Source organism: Diabrotica undecimpunctata, chromosome 5 (genome assembly GCF_040954645.1).
Source record: "Diabrotica undecimpunctata isolate CICGRU chromosome 5, icDiaUnde3, whole genome shotgun sequence".
Taxonomy (NCBI): Eukaryota; Metazoa; Arthropoda; class Insecta; order Coleoptera; family Chrysomelidae; genus Diabrotica; species Diabrotica undecimpunctata.
Genome location: NC_092807.1, coordinates 139,678,683 through 139,701,776, shown reverse-complemented (window position 1 = coordinate 139,701,776; position 23,094 = coordinate 139,678,683). Strand labels below are relative to the sequence as shown.

The window sequence follows — 23,094 nt, the reverse complement described above, 5'->3', positions numbered from 1 at the left end:
TATGAAGAGGAGTAACAGTGTTTCAAGCTTATTGGATAAAAATGCACAACCAGCAAAATAATGACGATGAATATTACGAAGTTGACTGTACTCATTTACTTCTCGATATACAGTTTCCTGGTAATCATATGTCTATGATGATAGTTATCCTCAAAATAGAACCGATCGAGGAGCTGATCGATGATGAAATATTAGAAGTTATTGTAGAGGAGACTAACAGAAATGCTGCGCAAGTAAAAATGCCCAACGTTATAGCAGATCATCCAGTAGTCATGCATGGAAACTCACCAATAAAGAAGAAATTTTAAAATTTTTGGGTTATGTATGAGAATGTATATGGGAATTGTCAAGCTTCCCAAAATTGCTGATTATTGGAGTAAGTCACCATTGTATAATTTTACTTTTATTTCTTCTGTAATGACCAGAAACTTCAGCTTCTTTTGAGATTCTTACATTTTGCTGATAACACGGCTGATTTACCAAACGATGGTTGCCATAAAATTAGAAAATTCTTTGAAATGACACAATTACGTTTTTCCCAACAATGCAATCCTAGTTTATTCGTCTTCCGGGTTTGGACCGTGTCATTTGTGAGTGACCCAAAAGTGGGTTCATCTCGACGTTTCGCTACAATTGTATGTAGCTTCTTCAGGAGAACAAAAAAAGAAAACAAAAGACAGGAAGATGGGTAGTTAGCAACAGTAACTCAGTTACTCAACGCAACCAGAGGCGAATACTAACTACCAAGATGTGGCTGCATCGTGGTAGCGGGACCGGACGGCGGCTCTAGACTGAGATTCCAGATGGGAGACAAGTAGTATCCTTCCTCTCGATTGATATTATGTGGATTTTTTCGGATCTCTAGAGATTCGTGGATTTTCCTGGAATAAAAGAAGGGGCTCTTAGAAATAATATGGGTTTTTTCGAACAATATGGAATGACCGGTTTCTTGGCAAAGAAGGTATCAGGACTACTTTTCGACCACCCAAGAAAATCTCACAATATCTACCCTCTCCTAAGGACCCATTACCGCCCCTATCTTCCTGTGGTGTCTATTCTATTCCTTGTTCATGTGGACAAGTGTATATTGGCGAAACTGGTCGTTCCGTCAAAACTCGGATTCAAGAGCATCAAAGATGCATTCGATCAGGTCATTTCTCCCATTCTGCAGTTGCAGAACACTGCCAAGAAACCGGTCATTCCATATTGTTCGAAAAAACCCATATTATTTCTAAGAGCCCCTTCTTTTATTCCAGGAAAATCCGCGAATCTCTAGAGATCCGAAAAAATCCACATAATATCAATCGAGAGGAAGGATACTACTTGTTTCCCATCTGGAATCTCAGTCTAGAGCCGCCGTCCGGTCCCGCTACCACGATGCAGCCACATGATTGGCCAGCGCGCGCTTCTTGATGTTCGCGCCACGGAGTTTGTCGATACGTCCCGACACGACAGGTCACCGCGACTATAAATAGAGCGGTAGCGGAGTAATCGTCGGATTCACTCCCCGCCTCTCGACGCGTTAGTGTTCTGAGCTGTTGGACGTGAATCCCTGTCCTGGCATTTGGTTTTCACCTCTGGCTGCGTTAAGTAGTTGAGTTACTGTGACCAATTGCCCATCTTGGTAGTTAGTATTCGCCTCTGGTTGCGTTGAGTAACTGAGTTACCGTTGCTAACTACCCATCTTCCTGTCTTTTGTTTTCTTTTTCTTTTTTTGTTCTCCTGAAGAAGCTACATACAATTGTAGCGAAACGTCGAGATGAACCCACTTTTGGGTCACTCACAAATGACACGGTCCAAACCCGGAAGACGAATAAACTATAATTCTGACTCTGGCCGTGGAAGCCTACGATTTCAATGTAATCCTAGCTCAATACTAGTTGTTGATGAAAGTATGATTCTCTTTCGAGGAAGACTAGTTTTCAAACAATTATATATACCTTCAACGAGTCACTGCTATGGCTTGAATTATGTAATCTTGCAGGTTATACTCTAAAAATGATTATGTATACCGGCAAAATGGCTAATAAAGGGCAGGATTTATCGGAAAAAATTGTACCAGATTTAGCAAGACTATTTACAAAAAGGAAGAGTTGTAATAACCGATAATTACTACACGTCTGTGCATCTAGCAAAACAATTATTATATGCTAATAGTCACTCATTAGGGACATTACGTAAAAACAGAAAATATATTGGCATTGTAATAGGCAAATGGCACGATAAACGTGATGCCATCTTTTTGACGACCAGACATAGAATCGAATGAAACAGACAGGTAAACATAAAAAAGATGGTGTAGCTATAATTAAACCTGAAGCAATTATAGACTACAACGAAGGAAAATATGGTGTTGAAGTCTCAGATCAACATGCAAACTATTTCTTACCTCTGAGAAAAACTGTTCGCTGATACCATAAAACTGCAATCGAAGTTTAATACAAAACAGTAAGTTATCTCATTTCGGGAAATGCTAATCTTTAGTTTACTCAATTACGGTCAGATGCCTGAACCTATTAATACTGTAAAGCATATGCTTGTTACAGTTGACGCCAAAACTACAAACAATAGGAAAAAGAGAAAACGTAACCAATGTTACACTGAAACAGTTGCAACTAAAGGCAGTAAAGAGGCTCAAAAGAAATCCAAACTGGTTTTTACATTTTGTAATGTTTGCGAAAAATTTTACTGTGTGATATGTTTCACTAAAAAGCATTAAGTTGTTCACGATCACCGGTGACGCTAGTGGCACATACGTGTGTAATATGTTACTGCAGTGCCATTAGGATCAACCGTGATCTCGCTATTTTTTCAAAAAAATTGTAAGAAAAACTTATTTTGTATTATTAACCATTTGTATGAATAAATATTGTGTTGTAAGCATTTTTCTCTTTGGCACCTGGGAACTTACCTAACCTATGGTGGCAGCCAACGTGTTAAAGGTGAAGGGTGCAGTCTTCGCAGTTTTTGTATTTTGCCGCAAATGGAATCAGTTATTATGAAGGTGTTAAACAAAACACATTGTTCGATTTTTGCCATTTTTTATGATTCTCATGAGATCAATAAAATTTATCACTTTCATTGACCGGTCACTATGGAACTGCCATTGTTATAGCCCAATCTTCAAAACAGATAGCATGAAATTTCAGTTTTGAGTTTTGGCAACAAATGTGAAGCATTTGAAATATGACTAAAAACGCTGAATTTTCTTTCACATTTCAAATGATCTAAAACGTTAAAAACTGCTTCTTTTCAATTACACAAGTACGTTTTTCGAAACTACTCAACTTGAGCAAATGAAAGTAACTGAGTGAGTGTGTATGTTCACAGCATCATTTTGTCTCCTACCATTGTCCATTATTTATATAAGAGTATTTAAATGTTTATGACATTCCTAAATGTGCTGAATAGCCAATGTTTGACGAAATGCTCCTGAAGATGATCCGAGAGCCAAAGTAGATGGACAAGATTTAATAAAAGAACTGTGCTCGATATCTGATGTGCGGTTTACGAATGCTATTGGTTGTATTTTCACAGTTAATTCCATGTGACGAATGCTACTTACGTTTGCTGCTGGTAAATATTCTTGGGCCGATACAATTTTAATTACTTCGTGTCAAAGTGTTGCACGCAACAGCTTAATTTGCTTAAAAACGATAATCATTGTGATATGACAATTGCAATTCGCTGACAGTTAAGTGTAGAATAAAACTAAAAATCAGAAATTATATTTTTATTTATAATATAGATATATTTCAAAACTCCAATAATGTACAAAAAATATCTGTGTAATTAAATAATGTTTTGTCTGTCAATTTGTTCATTTTTTTTTTTCAATTTTTCTGTGGCTAGGGTGTAATTGACAATATAATCAAGTATGAATTCTATGTCTACATATACAGGGCCTAGGAGTGAATCCTAGCAACAGTAACATGGCCAACGCCTATCACAATGTCCAACAAAACGGGCTTTCCAAATAACATACTTTAAATTATGTATAAAATATTAACAGTTACTAATTTATACTTTTTTGGTAATGCGTAGCTTGAACACTCACTAAAAGGAAGACAACACTAAACATATAAACATATTTTTAAAATAACAATTTTTGTTGCTATACCTCAGTCGAATATTCTAAAATATTCAGATTCTAGAAAATTTAATGTATTTTCATAATAAAAATGTGGTATAGAGTTAAAATTGTTATTTAATGAAGATCAAAAATAAGTTGTTTTCTTTAAAAGGTCAAAATAAAATCATCCGAGCTATTTCTGCCATCTTACCCTGGTCAAATTTTCATTGAATATAAGGTTTATTTTGACTAAAAATTATTTTTGACTCTTCGAATTAGAAGATAAAATTGTATGTTGAGTGTCACCTTGTACATCAATATAAATTATTTAAATAATATCTAAAACTGTTAACATTTACTTTTTAATAATACCACATTACAAAAAATATCTGCTGCTGTAATCGATGACTATATTTTTGACATATTCAATTTGTAGGAAATAAAATTAACGGCGTCATAAATACTACATCGTCTTTAATGTAACCAATATTTTCTTTTTATATCTATTTTCTTCTATATATTTGTCCTTTTCTTATTTTTTGAAGATATTTTTTTCATTGATAATCAAATAATTTTCTCCCCTACAATGTATTTCTTATGACTAATTATAGCAAGCCCCCCTCGTGTACCATAACAAATATACATGTTACTGGAAGGTAAAAGCATCCACAAAATAGAAATCTGGGACTGTAACACAACCAAAAAACAAATGAAGATCGATCAGTACCACACCTTTCCAGAAATCATAAAGCAATGGTCCGAAGATAAACCCGAAATAACACCAAATGAAATTCAAGATCAATCTTCCAACAAATGAAAAACCTCCTGGCGAAGATAAAATAGTAATCCAAACGATCAACTTATATGGACTCAAAATTGTCCAAGTGCTGGTGAGACCTTTTAATGATTGCCTTAATCAGGAAATAAGTCCATCTCACTGAAAAAACGCGGTTGTACTGTGTGTATAAAAAAACGATATGACAGATTTAAAAAATTATCCACCTTAGCTTACCTTGCCTTCATAAACTAAGCTAGCCTTCTAAAAAAGGGGAACAGGCTGAATGCATGATAGGATGTAGTACTAAAAACCCTCGGTATTAATAGCTGTAGATTATGAAAGATAGATTCTAGAAAGATAGATATAAAGATTCTAAAAAAGGGGAACAGGCTGAATGCATGATAGGATGTAGTACTAAAAATCCTCGGTATTAATAGCTGTAGATTATGAAAGATATTGACACAATATATCAGAAAAAAAGCTAACGTAACAGAATATCGCATTGATCATCGCATTACAAGTATAATCAAAACTAAGAATTTGCGTATCAGAAAAGAAAATTGATTGATTAGTGCATACTTACCGTTGCATTATATTTGGTGCAGACACTCTAACGCTAATAAAGAAAATACTAAGCAAAAACGTGTAACTCGTGTATCAATGGAACAATATATGCTGCGAAGTGAAACTGGATCGAACACGTTGTAAGGTTGTCAGATGATCAATGGACAAAACACATCATTGAGTGGAGGTCTCTCCGGAGAAGAAACTGTCAAACAACAAGATGGTCAGACGAAATAAAACATATCAGCAGAAATTGTATGCAAGCAGCACAAAAACAGGAAACATGGAAGATGCTATGGGAGATCTAGATCCAGCATTAATCAATTTCTTTCATCAAAAGTTTTAACATACAAGGAAAGTGTAAGTTCTCAAGTTTCTTAATAAATTCTGTTTTTATATTTAACTTATATTCTAAATATTGTTAACATACTTGAGTCCAACGTGAGGCGTGATAATTAATAATAAAAATACCTAGAAAGATTTTGGAGCTGCTACCAGACAGGGTACTAGTTCAGAAGTGAGACAAAACTTCAGCGTAGTAGGGTTGCTACACAAAAATTGCAAGGATGACAGTCCTATGACTTAGCAGCTATTCCTACCATTATGTACAAAGGGCAATAGGATTTTAACACTAGAATTATAAACCATCGTTGGTGAATGAGGATGAAAAAGAGCACTAAAAGCAGACATTACAATTGACAGTTTCTGTAAATTACTAACAGGCAGGCAGATGGACACAACAAAAGAAAAGGATCGAGATTTCTTAAAATTTTTATTGCGATCCAATTACAAACACGGGGATATTACATAATCTCAATAATTAAGATGATAAAAATATGAATATGTTTACAACCACTGTAAGCATAAAGAGGTTCTGAAACTGTTTTCTTGTGGCATATTTAAGTTAAATATTGTATTTATATGGGATTAAACCCCAATTCATTGTAATTTAATGGCATTTTATATTTGTTTTGACGTTTCGATTTCCAATCCAGGAATCGTCATCAAAAACATTTTTATAAATTAATAAATGGTTAACTTTTAAATGTTTACCTAATACCTAATAAGTCATACCTATAGTGAAGAATGGAAACCTCCTATGTCAATTTTTACTGGAATTCTGTTTTTGTTGTGTTATAATTCCAGTGACACACACACACACACACACACACACACACACACACACACCTACACGAATAATAATTGATGACCTAGAACTGGAAGGTGTTGCCACCTTCATATACTTAGGGTCGCTGCTAACCAAAGATAACAACGTCAGTGAAGAAATAAAAAGAAGAATAGTGCTCGCCAATAAGTGTTACTATGGCTTAAGAAGACAGATGGCCTCAAAAATGCCTAGAAAAATTAAACTGACTGTATACAAAACACTAATAAAACCACTGCTAACATATGGTTCAGAAACTTGGACACTAACACAGAATGACCAAGAATTGCTCAAACGTTTTGAGCGAAAAATACTAAGACGAATATATGGAGGCATAAAAGAACAAGGTTTGTGGCGCAGGTGTTACAATTTTGAGTTGTATAGAAGATTTGGAGAACCTGACGTTGTAAAATTCATTAAGGTAGCACGCCTCAGATGGATAGGTCATGTAATCAGACGAGAGGAAGATGCCATAGTCAGAAAAGTTTTTGACCGAGACTTAGGTACCAAGACAACCTAGAAAATGATTTGAAGTCTATCGGAATTAGAGCATGGAGAAGAGTTGCCAGAGACAGGGGCGAATGAAGGATTGTTCTGAAGAAGGCTTTGGCTCATACAGAGGTGTAACACCACTGATGATGATGATGATAATTCCAGTGAAAATTGACACAGGATGTTTCCATCGATATTTTGAGTAAGTAAAATTCAGAAGGTAATATTGTACCATAGGCTTAGGATTGATATCAAATTCTCATCTTTCTGTACTGCAATTACATCCACGTTGAACTAAATAATTAGTTTATGAGCTCCATTTTACTTGGAAGATTTATGTAAAAATCTGGTAACATACTTTTTGTTGCACACATTATATGGTTTAATTTACTCTTTGTGATCATCATTGATGACTTAGGCGAAACGTACGGTAATTACAGTTTATTTTACAACTGTTTAGTTATAAACATTTGTTTATTTAAATAAAGAATTCTTGACTGACTATGCTTTATTTCGTCAGTTACTGGAAGTGTCTTCTTCTTTTTATCTAGACATGACAGTCTGTTTTATGTCTCTGACCATGTTCTACCAAGTGTAGAAGATAAAAATCAATCCATATAAAAATTAAAATTTGATAGAAGTTGCTTAAAAAACTAATAAACCAATAGAAGAAGGTTGAATCGAAAGTTACTATTGTGGTGCAGGGAAAAAGTGGGATCAAGAAAGTTTCAGGTACCTTTTGCTATGAAAATATCAAAAATGAAGTCACAGTAATTAATAATCTAGTATATACAAACTGGAGTTGTATCAAAATGTGTAAAGTATACATAGATATATTTATTATGTAAAGAAAGTTTGCGCAATTTGCTCGTAGGAGTATGGGGAGGTAATAGCAGAACTGAATACAAAAAACATAACAATATGTAATTTTAAAAATATTAATGGTATTATTAAAAATGTGTAAATGGTATTTAATAGTTTAAAAGGTCTAGTTTATGTAACATCTTTAAAAACCAATATATGCAAAAAAAAACAGTATTATGGCAGTTATTTGTAATAAACATTTAAAGCCAAATATTGAAAATATTTATAGTCGTATACTACTTCCTGGCTCATTCCTTCCATCTATCAATATAGTCCAATGTCACACACCGTTTCTTATAATCAATTCATTATGAGATACAGATCTCTACTACTATTGACTAATGTTAAAAATATGAAAAGTCCAATGTAATATACTTATTATGAATAAATAAAAATTACTAGACCTTCTAAACCTTTTTCGGACAACTGAGTGTTTTAATTTGATTAAAGTCAATAAAAAAATTGGTTTATATACATTTAAAAAATCCTAAAAATGTTTGTATCATTCACAGTTAGCATAACACAATACCTAAACTAATACAGTATATGGCTTTTATAAAATGAAAAAGAAAATACATTTGAACTACTGTTTTGTAATAAAAAAAAATTATAAAATGATTTTAAAAGAGCAGAACAAAACTATTGAATTTATTTGGCACTAGCTAGATTAAAAAATGATATGCTTGCTGCAAATTTAAAATATGTTAAAATATATACTCGCAAGTTCTGTACCTTTCTACAAATCTCTCCATATAGATTAGTCTCACTATGTTTTTGTAATGTTTCTTATTGAAGTATTAACAAACTAATTAAAGAGAAACATAGAATTAAAATTAACATTAACAATTTAACAGTACCTAATTAATTCTTAAAAAGTAAAATTCTCACGGTCCAACCAGTTATTTCAATAGTAGGCATTCGAATTCATTGTTAAGAATTATAAATGTATACCAAATTTCGTATAAATATTTTAACCGTCGTTTTAATCTTTGGGTAGTATCAAAACTAGTTTTAGTAACATCGAAGAATGTAAAAGCAGAAAAATAAAAAAAAAAATGGTTTTTAATGTATCTTGTAGTCGGCATCAAGTGGTCGGCATTATTTCTGTTTGTTCCACACCCGATTGAAATTCCAAGTCCTATTTAAATGTATTTGTAACTATATTTTCCTGTATCCTACTTTTCATGAGTTTCCATGAATCTAGAGGTTCTTCTCAGTCTTAACGGCAATTTATGTCAACTAGACTTTTATTTGAAATAAAGCACAGCAAAGAGCAATTAGGGGGACGTTTCGTATCGCAGGTTTTAAAATCACGCCTTTTAGAAGCAATCAAAGTTTGCAATAGCATATAACACCCTGAATAGCATATAACGCTAGCCAATAAATGTTTATGAAATGACCACTTAAAACCTATCGTTGGTCGGGAGTGTCCGGTAATTCCAATTCTTTTTTTTTTTTCTATATGCATATTTACCGAATTTTTCCTATAGCTACAATAACCGTCTTAAATAACTACACTTGATACTTCATTTTAACACCCAAACATACAATTTTGGAGTGACAATTACATATTTTTTTTATTGGTACCCCATTTTGATTATTTAAAGTACGCCTTAGCGTGTTTCATTAAACTTTCAAAAACGCGCGTGTTTTGAAGTTACCATTGCAACATCAACAGTTTTAAATATTGATCTGACCTGACAGGAGGGCATACCTTGTAACGTAAAATAAATAAAATATGGATAAAATATTACTAATAAATGTTTCAAAAACTTTTTTTTAAATATTTGAAAATCTTGAATGTGAAAAGTACAGTTGGTATTGTTTAAAATATTTCTACTTCCGTTTTTTAAATCAGTGGAAATGCTATTCAAATTAATACTACCGACAATCTCGGAAGCCAATGGGGTTGTACTTCCATTAATGGCACTCCCAATAATGACTGAAACATTCTTGTTATTGGTAGCACTCTCTTCAACGTAACCAGTCGCTACAGCTGCCGATTAACATCCTACTTGTCGTTAGATTTGATCTATTGTCATGCCACTGTTAGTTGTCATCACAGTCTTAGATGGTCGGATAGTAATAAGCAATACGCTTCCTTCTTCCTTGATGTCATGTAAGCTAAATCGCACAATTCGCATCTTCTGCAAAAGCCAAAGATACCGCAAATGGTTACCACCTTCAAAAATAAATACGTAATGTCCGGATCATCTGTGAAAAACATCCGCAAATTTTCTTTCTTGAATACATGCACTTTGCAATTTCGAATGAATAGCCCACATAGTCGACGGCATGTACTGTTCTCACATTTTGTGAAGGTAAGCAAGCACAACTCGTTCATTTGTATGTTACCTTTTGCTCTTCTATCCATTTAATGAACTGCTATTCTTTTTTAAAAGCGTCTCACGATTTTTGCGGTATTAACCGCGTTTCTGCTTTACTATTTAAGTAATCAATGTTAAAACTCATTTTTGTGCAATATAAAACCAGTAATAACTATTAATCTTATGCGACAGATTGCAAATTAATTTTTGTTTTTCTCATTTCCAACATCGACAGGTATAATGATATCACAAATTCAACCATTTTTTAATTATTAGCTCTTATTTCAATTTTTTGTAGTAATAATACATGATTTCAAGGTGTACCAATAAAAAAAATAGCGTAAAGTATTCGTCGATAACTGATCTTTAAAACACTTGCTCTATTTCGGGCACTCCGGCTGAGCCGTCGTGCTCGAAAAATCGAGCGTGTTTTAAATACCTTAATATCCACTTATACTTTAATATACTACAATGGAACATTCCAATTCTCCTTTAAAACTATGTTTTAAGACTTTCTCTGCTAGCGACTCCCTTAAATTTCAGATATATATTTTATTTTATGACAGAGCAATGATAGTTCATCTGAACATGTTTGATTGGATGAACGTTTCCTGTGAATACATCCAAAAAATTGATCGCTTGAATGCAAATCACATGCTCCCCAAAATTTTAATCCAGCTACATTGCTAGGATCAGTAAAAAATTAGTTTGATTATAGAGAGATTATGTTAATAAGAATTTGCCATTCGATTTGCAAAATGATGAATCAGTATCCAATAGAATATAATTACTAAAATAATTTTAAAAAAGTCTACTTTTAATATTAACAAACTAAAACGTATGTCAGTGAGAGTATGAGATTATTTTCGAATGCCAATCTAATTGAAAATGACTAGTTGCCTGTATGACAATCCTACAACTAACTAAGCGATCCGACTGAGGTACAAGTTTTCAAACAAGTCCAGTAATAAACTATACTTATCATTATATATGTATAATATAAACAATTGTCCCACAAAATTGATCTTTTATGTAATATTTACAATTGCACGCTCACCCTTGCGCCTTCCGTTCTGTTGCTCCGCACTACCCTATCTTAAATATATATTTTTTTATATATATGTAACGAATAAGCAACGTAGTAATGCACTTTTGATACAGCTAACCTGTCTGGATTACAGCCTGTGGTACGATAACCAATGAGGTACCTAGTAGTGTATATCTCTAATATTTACAAGTGGTCACTCCGAAAGAAGTTTCTGTAAAAGTGAAGACTTTTGATCACCTTGCCGGCCCTCCTCCATAGTATTCTGAAAATACAAAATATTTTATTTGTTATAATTACAGAAAATCGAAAATAGATGCATATAGTTAGTATGAAATGAAAAAAAATATGTTTGTTACAATATATGAAAAGGAAGAAACTACAAAGTCGTATTCAGTGAAAAATTTTTTCTAGATTTTTGAAAACCTAAATATTTATTAGCGATAATATTCCTTGACACTTACTGCGGAAAAAGTTTTCCGAAAATAAAAAAATTCCACTGTCCCTAGTGCAAATATTTTTTGTACGGCATTAGGTCGCGTACATCCCCCCCCCTTTAGTGGTACTTTTTATCTTACCTGTACATGTACCGATAACAATTGACGGCATAGTTTCTAAAGTTGTTATTACATATTGTAGTATTGTTTTAAATGTAATTTGTGCTGTGTCAAATGATCCATTACTTAGGATTGTAAATAAAGCTGTAAATTTATCAAAAAGATTTACCAAATACAGTATTTTATCAAGTTGAAGGAATGTTATTTAAAACTTGCACTAAACATGGCCTCGCATCCTATTCTGTGGTTTTGTTTAAAATAATATGCGGACAATACATTTTTTGTACAACGGGCAATATCAACAATAACTCAACAAAACTAATCCCGCTATAAAACAGAGACATGAAAATTTAAAAAGTTAAAATATATTTTGGCGCACATGATCCACATAACTTTTAATAACAAAACTGCATTTTTAACGTAAATACGCTGTTTGATCGATATCAGTGACAAAAACGCTATGCGACACTATAACAATACTTAATGTCTCCACTTGTAAGACCAAGTACGAAATTTGGTTCAGAATCCTGCCTTTCCCACTCTTCGATTTCTACCATCACACGATAAGGTATAATAGACGTCAACAAATGTTGTAGTGTGAAAAAGAAAAACAAACTTTTGGAGAATAAAGACAGGCATTTATATCTTCTGGCAGATAATGAATTTGTTTGCACTACTTGATTGTCTTAAGTTCAGAATTTTTTAAATAATTTAATGTAAATTCAATAATGATGCAATCTACTATCGGAATGTCATCAATTCGTACAGCAACACAAAGAAGTTATGGTCTAATAAATAATTAATTTGTATGCCTAAATTTTGAACAAAAACAAGCATCTAGAACATGCTGGAACATTATAATCTTTATAGCTTTTATAGATTTGATTATAATAAATGTTGTCATATTATTACAAAAAAAATGTAAAAAACAAGTATTTTAAATATATACCATATACAATTCCCTTCCTTTTCATATATTATTGATGCCAAGCAATTAAAAGCCACTCCCAAACACATACATATTATTCAGGATTTACCAATACATACATGAAAAATATTAAAATGTGCTATAAAATATATTTTCTTAATAATACCCCGCACCAAAAGCATTACATAGTCCAAGTGGAGTAAGAGCTACCCTAAACCAATATTTAAGTCACATGATGAGAGTAAATAAATATTCACTACTAAATTACAGTAAGCTGTATCTTCGTGAACTACTTACTGCTTTTTATGAAGCATTCCTCGAAAAATTTGAATACTCTTAATACTTTAATTAGTATTAACAGACAAAATTTTTAGCCATCAATATTTTACTCGTCTTTTCCACTTACTATATTTCATATCATACGAAATGCTGTTCCTATTATTTATGATGACTTCAAATGAAGCTTTTCACAGCATATCAAAGAAAAATGTACTAATTTCGGATTTTCCTAACATCAAAAATTTTTCCGTCACGGTATTATTAACTATTATTCCAAAACACACAGCTTACTGTTTTTTATTCGACTCCTTGAGTTGCAGGACTACAATTACAATACAAAAAATGACAAAATAACAAAATAGAGGCTCAGAAATATGAGATAATATACCATTGTTGTTCAATCAAGTTTTTTCGAAATTGGTGATGAACAACAGTACTAAAGCAGCTTATATAAAACAGACTAATGACGCCCAATAATACAATATTTCGGCCACGTCTTTCGAAAAACGGTTATGTTTCTTTAAATAATTATTCTATTCTAATTTCTTTTCATTTTATTTACTTGTTAATTTTTTGTTTGGTTTTATTATTTTTCTTCTCAAAATAGTTGGCGCTCAACTCTTATTATATTTCCCATCTTTTATCCCAGTCTATGATGTTTGTGTCCTACTCCAAGCAATAAAATTTATTTGTTACTTGGCAACTCCGTTCTGTCAGTATCAGTTTCGTTTCAATGGAAGGGAATGTGTTTTTATGTATATCTTTTATCAGTTAAAGACATGTTTTAGCCCAAAATTCATTTATAATATTTAAATCTCCATTGGAGTAACATATTTCTTTTTTTTTACATAACCTTTCTCTACAAGCCACGTGTACTTTTGAATACGTATATGCAGCAAGGATCTTTATTTAATTTAACTAATTTATTTAATCTTTGACATTCGCTATTTTATTTTATATATATGTTATTATTCTATTAAACATGGCAAGGAAATGTTTCAAATGTATGCAGTCGCTAACACAAAGTTTCTCGTTTTAGATGTTTGGCCTTTTAATAAATTTTTTTCCGCCTTTTTGGTTGAGGTTTCCTGAAACACATGGTCGACCATAAAGAATGAAAACTGCATAGAATGGCAGCTACTGTGAAGAACTAAATAGCTGCCTGAAATTATATACATGCATACATTCAGCCACATTACAACCAGTATCTGAAGCCATACATGAGTACATGCAACGACAATGCCATAAGTATCATTTTTATACTTTTGTACGGCTTTAGGCTGGATTTGGTTTGTTTTTTATTGGTAATATTAAAATTTCATGGCATTTCTGTGTAATAACCACGATTAGTTAATATCTTCCCTTATTTGTCATCGCCAAACTGATTTTTCAGATTTGTCTTTAAGATAAAATGAACTTCCACCTAAGAAACTGAGATAGACGAATACTTAAACAATTGGCTCCCAACGGAAAAATGGAAAGACCGGGGAAAATTTGCATGGCTTTCCAACGGGTAACACCAGGATACAGACTAAGAAAAACAAGACGATATGATGCAAGATGGACCCATGAGAATTTGCTCTATCAAAGACTGGTAGCTTCAGCCTCAGCACAGGATGATCTTAGTAATGAAAGAGTTCAGTAAGGTCCCTTGAAAGATTCTTAGCAACACCTGCTATGGGTTTGGTTCTGAGTTATGGTCTAGTGCAAAGTTTCGATAATCGATTTCAGGTGCTAGAAATCACATTCTTTTTTTTTGTAAAATATAATTTTCCGTTTGTTTCTAAGAGCAATACATAAAAAAAAATTTTCAAATCAATTTTCAAAATTTTGAGGGCCATTGTATATTCTGAAATGTATTAGCAATTTATACTGAAAAAGTTCTTCGGAATTTATAGTACATCGAAATATGTAGACTTTTTATAAATATTAAACATGGAAAATGTTACAATGCTGTACTTTTAATCAAATATGTTAACTACATGCAAAAAAGTTCGCAATATACAAATACATGCTTATGTTTAAAAATTTATAGGGCTAACTCTCAGAGTAATAAATTCAGACAATGTTTATAAAGTATTACTCTCTGAGATATCAAGATAATTTAATTTTTCGGCAACTTTTTTCCACTAAATGACGCTGAAGACCCTACTTAAAAAACTTACAGCAATCAAATCAACAAAATTTAAGAAAGGTTTACACCTACGGGATAATTTTACGTAATATTCAAATCAACGTGCGAGAAAATACATTAGCATGCAATTGCAGACATTTAGCTATTAGTGATGTAGTAAGCAAATTAAGCAAATACAAATAATTGAACAGTCAAGAAAAGCGTAAGTGGACAGGTGTGTGTATATATGGCTTACCCTCGAGTTGACTGGCTGCGGAGACATTGAGCCCATATCTGAACCCATCGCACCCCACAGTTTTGGGCTATCACTCGCACCTGCACGCAACAATGACAATCATTGTACACTATCGCACTCCCTACAGTATCACCCACAATGCTTTGCTTGTCTCGTTATAAAAAGTTTTATTAGGTTTCTTAATAGTAAGGTTCAAAATCTTACAATGAACATTAAAACAAGTTAATTAGAACTTTAGTCACTGATTCCTATTTTGATTATTAATTTCGTTGAGGTAAAAATATGGAAATACATGCTTGGCGAAGGAAGGCGATGGATAGGGACGACTGTAGAGACATTCTTGAGGAGGCTAGGACCCACGCAGAGTTGTAAAGCCAGAATGATGATGATGAAAAAGAAAATTTAGGTCAAAAGAAATCAATAACAGACTTACGATTAATGTATTCTACATCGGACGATCGGTTACGCATATTACAATGTGCTAAGCATCGTCAGATCTCCGCTTATACAAATTGCCAATGTTAGGGTATTGTCTGGTAAAAAATATACAAATATTATATGTTAACAGTTGTAAAGTTGTAAATTAAAAATAAATTGTACACCTTTAAGTCTGTTCGTATATAATATTGGCATAATTTATATATTTTTTACCAGACAGTGCCCTAATATTGGCAATTTGTATTTTCAGCATTTAGTTACCTTACCTGGGACCTAACAATGCATAGCAAATTGCAATATGCGAAACCGGTCGTCCGAGGCAAAATAAATTGATTGTCAGTAAGTCTATTCTTTATTTCTTTTTACGTAAATTGAAATGGACTCTCTTAAGCAACCCACTCAACATTTATTAATTTTGTATTGTTGAAATAGTATAAATAGGATTATTTATAATAGTATTTTATATATTTTTAATGGGAAATAACTATGTATAAATGATATTGTTACCTACAATATGTAGAAAAATGTCGTTCATTCATATGCTTCTTCTTCACGTGTCATATCAGAGTTATCCGACGTTGGCGATCACCATTGTGAAGGCTTCTCGATCTTCTGCCACATGGAATAATTGTCCTTTCATTTGATATTGATATTTTCATTTGACATTTGATATCTCAGTCCATTCACGAATGTTTATTAACCAAGACACCTGTGTTCTTCCTACACCTCTACGGCTTTCTATTTTGCCTTTAAGGATCAGTTTTAATAGTCTATATAGATTCTTCCTCACTATATGTCCCAGGTAAGACATTTTCTCTATCTTTGTTACTCTCCTTAGTACTTCCTCATTAGTTTTTCTTGCTATTTAAGGTATCTTCAGCATCCGTCTATGAATCCACATTTCCAATGCTTCAATTCTGTTCATGCTTAATACTTTTAGTGCCCAAACTTCTGTTCCATACAAAAGTACAGACCAAATATAGCACTTAATCATTATGAGCCTTAGTTCTAAACTGAGATGAGTATTGCAAAGAAACGTCTTCATTTTCATAAAATTAGTTTTAGTAATTGGTATTCTTCGTTTTATTTCTGTCTGGATCTAGTTGGTCCGTTACGACAGTTCCCAAATATGTAAGTTTGTGAACTTTTTCAACTTGGACTGCATTTAACTGAAGCTCTGCATCTGGATGTGGGCTCCGACTAAAGACTAAAAATTTTGTTTTGTTGAGTTTATTTTAATGCCCATTTCCTCTCCTACTTCGTGAATATGATCAAACAGAATTTAAAGACCTTCGAAACTTTCTAACAGAATTACTGTATCGTCCGCGTATCTAATTACATTGAAGTAGTTCCTCGTTGATTTTGATTCCATATGGCTGTCTCTCAAGTGCTTTTGAAATAGATGGTCCGAGTAAACATTGAACAATGCAACCTTGTCTGAATCCTCGTTGAGGTTTTTAATTACACGAATATCTTTGTCATCACTTTTATATCAAATGTGTCGGCTATTTTTACCTTTGAAATTTCAATTTTTTTTGTTCTCTTTTCATTTATAAATCTGTTATCATCCTGGCATCTTCACTCCTAGCGGAGTGATTACCACCCTCTCCGAGCTCTTCAGATTCATGTCCCAGGGAACCAGTCCGCATTCATCTTCTTTGGTTTTACAACTGGTGTGACTTGGCGTCTTATACATACATTCTTCCTCCATTCTTTTCTATCTCCAGCTTTTCCAATTTCTGGCCCCAATGTTCTGAATTATTCAGTCCTCCCATCTCTTTTGGGTGTTCCTGTTAATCACTCGTATGCATTAGATGATTTTTTTTTAAATTGCTTCTTGCTTTTTACTTTCTAAAAGTTTCATCCATCTTGAGTATTTGTCTCTTGATAATTCTGACAATTCTTTCTTCTTTTAAAATTACTCGAATAAGTTCTTATATTTTTAAAGTTACTCGAATAAGTTCTTATATTGCCAGTCAGTTTTATTTTCTGTGAAAAGCCTTGAATGTTGTGCTTATATCATTGATATTGTTACGAACATGCTTTTGACATGGCTCATATAACGGTTACAACTCTAACAAGGCCACAAGAACATTCGCGATCCTTCGAGTGAGAGACAGAACAACAGGTCACGTAGGCGAATTAGAGGTGGGACAACTCCTGAATGTTCTGGAACTTAATACTTTTGGTATATAAATGACGCGATGTTAGAAGTTTTTTTAGTCGTTAAGATACTACCGAACTGTAAAGTTATAAATAAATATATGTATATAAATTCGAACCGCTCGTTTTATTTAATCTCGCTACAGTGGTGTTACGGTGTGAGATTTGCAAATAAATTCAGCAGTGACTTTTGAAAAAGACTTTTGAACTTGAAAAGTATTATTCGTCGGGAACATCCGCGTAGTGATCTTTATATAAAAGAACATTTAAAAAGTACGTGTGTGCCTGACCAAAGATGCTGCTAGTAGAACTTTCAGTAAAACAGTTGCGTGAGCAGCTAGAAGAACGCGATGAAGACTGCAGTGGGTCCACGAAGACACTCCAAGAACGACTGAAGACTGTTCTCAACAAGAATGGAGAAGACCCAGAGACATTCCAGTTCCAGTCAGCAGACGAAGCCGTTTTAACTAAAATAATTGATGGAAAATTCGAGACTGTTTCCAAAAGATTCGATGAAACGTCTCAAATGATAGAAGAAACTTCTAAAAAAGTTGAATGGTATAACAGAGAGAGATGGGCACGGTTGAGCGAGGGAAGGTAGTGAATACTGTAGAATCCCTGAATATATATATATATATATATATATATATATATATATAAATCAAATTCTGCTTGAAACGAACCCGCCACAAGTCATTAGAGGACATAAAACTAATAACGTCGCAGCAACTCAACAGCCTGTCGGAAGATGAACTGCAGCACTGATTCACACAGTAAAAAGTTCACATGGAGCGGTGAAGGGATGTGGAAAGAAAGTATATTGAAGAGCGAAAATGAAAGATTATAAAAAAATTAGTAAATATTTTTTAACAACAGTCTTGGAACTTAATTGCACCGAAATAAAATAAAATACATTGCTTTCTGAGTTTCGTTGTGGTTTGGAAGCATTTCCTCCCGTCTTTTCCTCTGCAACTGCGATAGAAATTATCAAAAGCGATGCGATACCGAATAAATGTAGTCAATTTGTCACGTCATAGAATAGTCGCCATATGAACAACTTCCATCTACTACTTAATTAATAATTAAAAAACATAATCTGTAAATTTACCAGTTTATCAACGCACCTATGAAAATCTATGTTTTCATTATTTAAATATACAAAGCAATGAAGGTGATATCTGCCCCTCAGTATGTTTAGTAAAACACATAAACACGCAATACGAACCACTTAGTGGGCACAGAGAAGACGGGAGAGTTACTATTATTAACAATCGTCAGCCAATCTCCCAAAGATTTAAACAACTGTACAATATTCGTTTATACAAACTTCGATGAGTTAATCCAAATCAAACATTTTTGGAAAATAAAAAATTGGTTAAGACGAATAAAATGCTAGAGAATATGTATTAAAGTTAGTATGAGTTAACACACAATCCCCCGAATAGAAGTGCACCCTTCGTTCTACAAATCTGTACATAAAATTGAATAGTATTTTTTTTAGTTTTCCCAAAAATGTCTGACTTAAAGAAACATTCCCAATTTGCTTTGCACCCAATGATTCAAGTGGCAGGAGACAAGAAAACGAAGAGACAACTATCATTGTCTCTTCATTGTCTGTATTGTATATAAGGCAAAAATAATAACATCAAACTAAGAAGTTTCGTGCTTTGTTAATTTTAAAAAGATTAGAAATAATTATATTAAAATAGAAAATTTAGGAAAAAGGTTACTTCCTATGTGTGATATATTTTTTTGTCATTTACGAATTTATTACCACTTAACGTCTCAATGGTAGAATATTCTTTGGTAGATTGTCATTTTCGCACAAGACCAAATCTGGAGAATACGGTGGATGAGGCAGCAGTCCGTAGACCAACTCGACCAATTTGGGTGTAGCGACGGCGGAGGTGTGAGTAGGTGTGTTGTCATGGTGAAAGAGCACTTTTTTCTTTGCCCAATGGGGATGTTTTTTCTGCAATTCGAGTCGAATCGGCTCAATTATATCTACATAGTAGAACACTCTAACCGTTTTGCCATTCTCCAGGTAGTCGAATCCCAGAAAACAGTGGTCATCACCTTTTCAGCCGATAGGGCAGCCTTCGTCTTCGGCTTTTCCGGCAACCGGCAGAGCACACTCGCCGGTTGAAGGCCACCGTTTCGACTGTTCCTTGGTCTCCGGTGTGTACCATTAAATCCATGTTTCGTCGACGGTCACGAAACGACGCAAAAACTCCTTTGGAGAGCTTAAACAGCGCCAAACCCTCTCTGAAATGGTCTCACGGTTGCGCTTATTGTGCGGAGTGAGCAAACGAGACACACATTGCGTTAAAGCCTACCTACTAGAAATGGACAACTCTAGCATTCTCTGCGTTATTTTAAATTTAGTAAATCCTGTTGATCAGTCAAAAAGATTTATCATTTACAAATAAACGAAGTTTCTAAACTTTTTTAATTTATTTTTGAAAAAAGAGCCAATATGAACAATAGCATTTGCAAAGTCATATCTATTTTGGGCTTTTTTTATTAAGCTTTGGAGGTCTAGTCTTTTCAATTCCTTGATGTTACACAACCATATCATTTGTCGTGTGTCAAGACCACGTTTTCCTTCCATTATTAGTTGAAGGAAATTATATTTCTCGTATCTAAATATATGGCCAAGGTAAGATGTTTTCCGATTTTCATTAATTTCTATAAGTTTACAATCTCTATTCATACGTCTTAAACCCTCTTTTTGTCAGATTTAACTTGCTCTGTCTTATAACTCTTTCCATATCTCAAAAAATTCATGCGTCGAAAAATACTTTCAGAATACTTTCAAGATGAAACAGGAAACTGTGCAAAAATGAAAGGAAAAATATCGCGAAAATCAATGAATTTAAATATGAAGTTGCAAAATCCACATATTCGCCTCCGTCTTCTGGCTCTTCCCACATATTCGGGCGTGGAAAAAGAATTTCATAACAGTTAACATCAAACAGGCAACCATGGCAAAAAAATTGAAAATTTAAGTATTTTAAAATAGTAATATTTTTAAAATCGTGTATGTAAATTCTTAGTTTGATGTAAAATTCCATACAGGCCCATTAAAAAGGAAACTTACCGCTACCCATTTCAAAATTGAGTCCTAAAGTTTCGAGATCATTAACTTGTTGCTGCTGTGAAATCTGCATCTGGGATGGTGGCCTTGTAGGAGGCGCTGTCGTCCCTGCGGCAGGCTGAGCTTGAGCAGTTCTGGCTCCAACAACAGCACGCAATTCTTGTCGAACAAATTCCGAGGTTGGAGCACTTCCCGATACACCTGTCACAATATGGAGAGTGAACATTTTGTTTTAACAAAACACAAAACATAAAAATATATGAATGCCGGATATCCTACAGAGTTTAAATTTATGTATAGTAAAGTAAAAACTGTTTTACCGAAGTTTAAAATTTTTATTTTGAGCAGTTAACAAATCATACATTTTCTGTACTTTATATTAATCTTACTGCCTTCAGGTGAAGAGCTAAATAATAAAGGGGGCAGTAATGTAAGGAAACTTCAACAAAGTGTGCATTGTACATAAAATCCTTTATTGATAAAACATCATCAATTTACTTCAGAATAATAAACCCAATCAATATTAAGGGACGTGGCACGGAATGCAGATATAAGGCACATATGCAAACTTGGAGGAATTAATAAATGAACCAGGAATAGAAAAAACAATCAGCCCTTAAAGGGCATGACAGAAAACAGAGTGGCAAAAATAGCGAAAGACAAAAGGCCAAGAAACGATGGTCAGTCATACAATTTATGAAATCGAAGAATATACTGACAAATATTACTATACATAAAGAGCTGAAAGACGAAGGAATTACTTTTGAACGTGAAATATTATGAGAACCTGATAAAAATGAAAAAATTATCAATGCTAAATAAAGATAATAAGCAGCAACATTAATGGAAGTCATAGTTATTGTAAAAAACATTAGTTAACTGTTAAATATTGCACAATTATATACAGGACAGGGATTAAAGTCTTACATAAAATGCAATCTTACAATGAGTAAAGGAAAAATAAGATAATTATATTTCTATTTGAATTAAATAGTAAGTATATTAATACGCGTACTGAAGCGCGAAATACGATACGTCGCCCTAAAGACCAAGAAACAATACCCATGTAGAACCTCCTTCAATGTTGTAAGTGAGAGACGCAATCACACGACTCCAAGTTCCCAAGAGTCGACTGCATCTCCGCAGAGATCATCAAACATGGAGGTAATACCATAACACATCAAATTTACAAGACAATTATTATTGTCAAAGTCTAGGAAGAACAAATGCCAGAGGAATGGTGCACTAAAATCATGTCCACTACATAAAAAGGAATATTTGTTAAAATGTAAAAATTACAGGAATATAACACGATACACAATATATTCTTTCAACACCCTGTACAGCCGTTTAAGTGCGTACGTGGAAGAACTCATTGGTAAATACCAAAGTAGCTTTAGGCCAAGTAAGTCAGCTATTGACCAGATTTTTGTGCTATGTCAAATCTTATAAAAAAACCAATGAATTTAATATTGATACGTTTCATGTCTTTGTGGACTTCGCGTATGACAGCGTGCTAAGAGGTAAATTATATAAGGGCTTTGGACCATCTCCAAAGCAGATGCAAACCATCTGACCTTTTATAAAAATAGGTAGGCTTAGATAAACGGAACATGTTGTATCAAGAGTAAATGAAAACTACCCACCCAGACGAACCCTATTAGAGCTACCAATAGGAAAAGGAGTAGGGGTAGACCAAGACTAAAATGTGGGGATGATTTGGACGGAGACACGAGAAAGATCGACGCAGTTAACTGGCAACGAGTTAGTGATTAACAGAAACGACTGACGAAATAGACTGGGAAAAGTCGAGGCTCAACTAAGGCTGTAGTTTCATTGGTGATTGTGTCGCTATGTCTCTCACTGTTCTGCTCGCTTTTGTTCCTCACTTATTCCTCAATATTGTTCTCATTTGATAACTCGCTTCCAAGGCATTTAAAGTTCATTAATTGTTCT

The 23,094-nt window shown here is 33.5% G+C and overlaps 1 protein-coding gene across 5 annotated transcripts in view; it reads right to left on the bottom strand.

Moving 5' to 3' along the window:
* Window positions 1-3,718: 3,718 nt before the first annotated feature.
* Window positions 3,719-23,094, bottom strand: part of tai (basic helix-loop-helix family member taiman) — a 265,687-nt gene continuing 246,311 nt past the window's right edge. For 4 of the 5 annotated variants that reach the window (XM_072532815.1, XM_072532818.1, XM_072532817.1 and 1 more), the window contains 3 exons: window positions 21,142-21,339; window positions 15,441-15,520; window positions 3,719-11,572 (listed from right to left, as the gene is read on the bottom strand). In XM_072532815.1, coding sequence (XP_072388916.1) covers window positions 11,504-11,572; window positions 15,441-15,520; window positions 21,142-21,339 — 347 coding nt within the window. In that variant the 3' untranslated portion in view covers window positions 3,719-11,503. The remainder of the gene's footprint in view (window positions 11,573-15,440; window positions 15,521-21,141; window positions 21,340-23,094) is intronic. The other variant, XM_072532816.1, reaches the window with a different exon arrangement.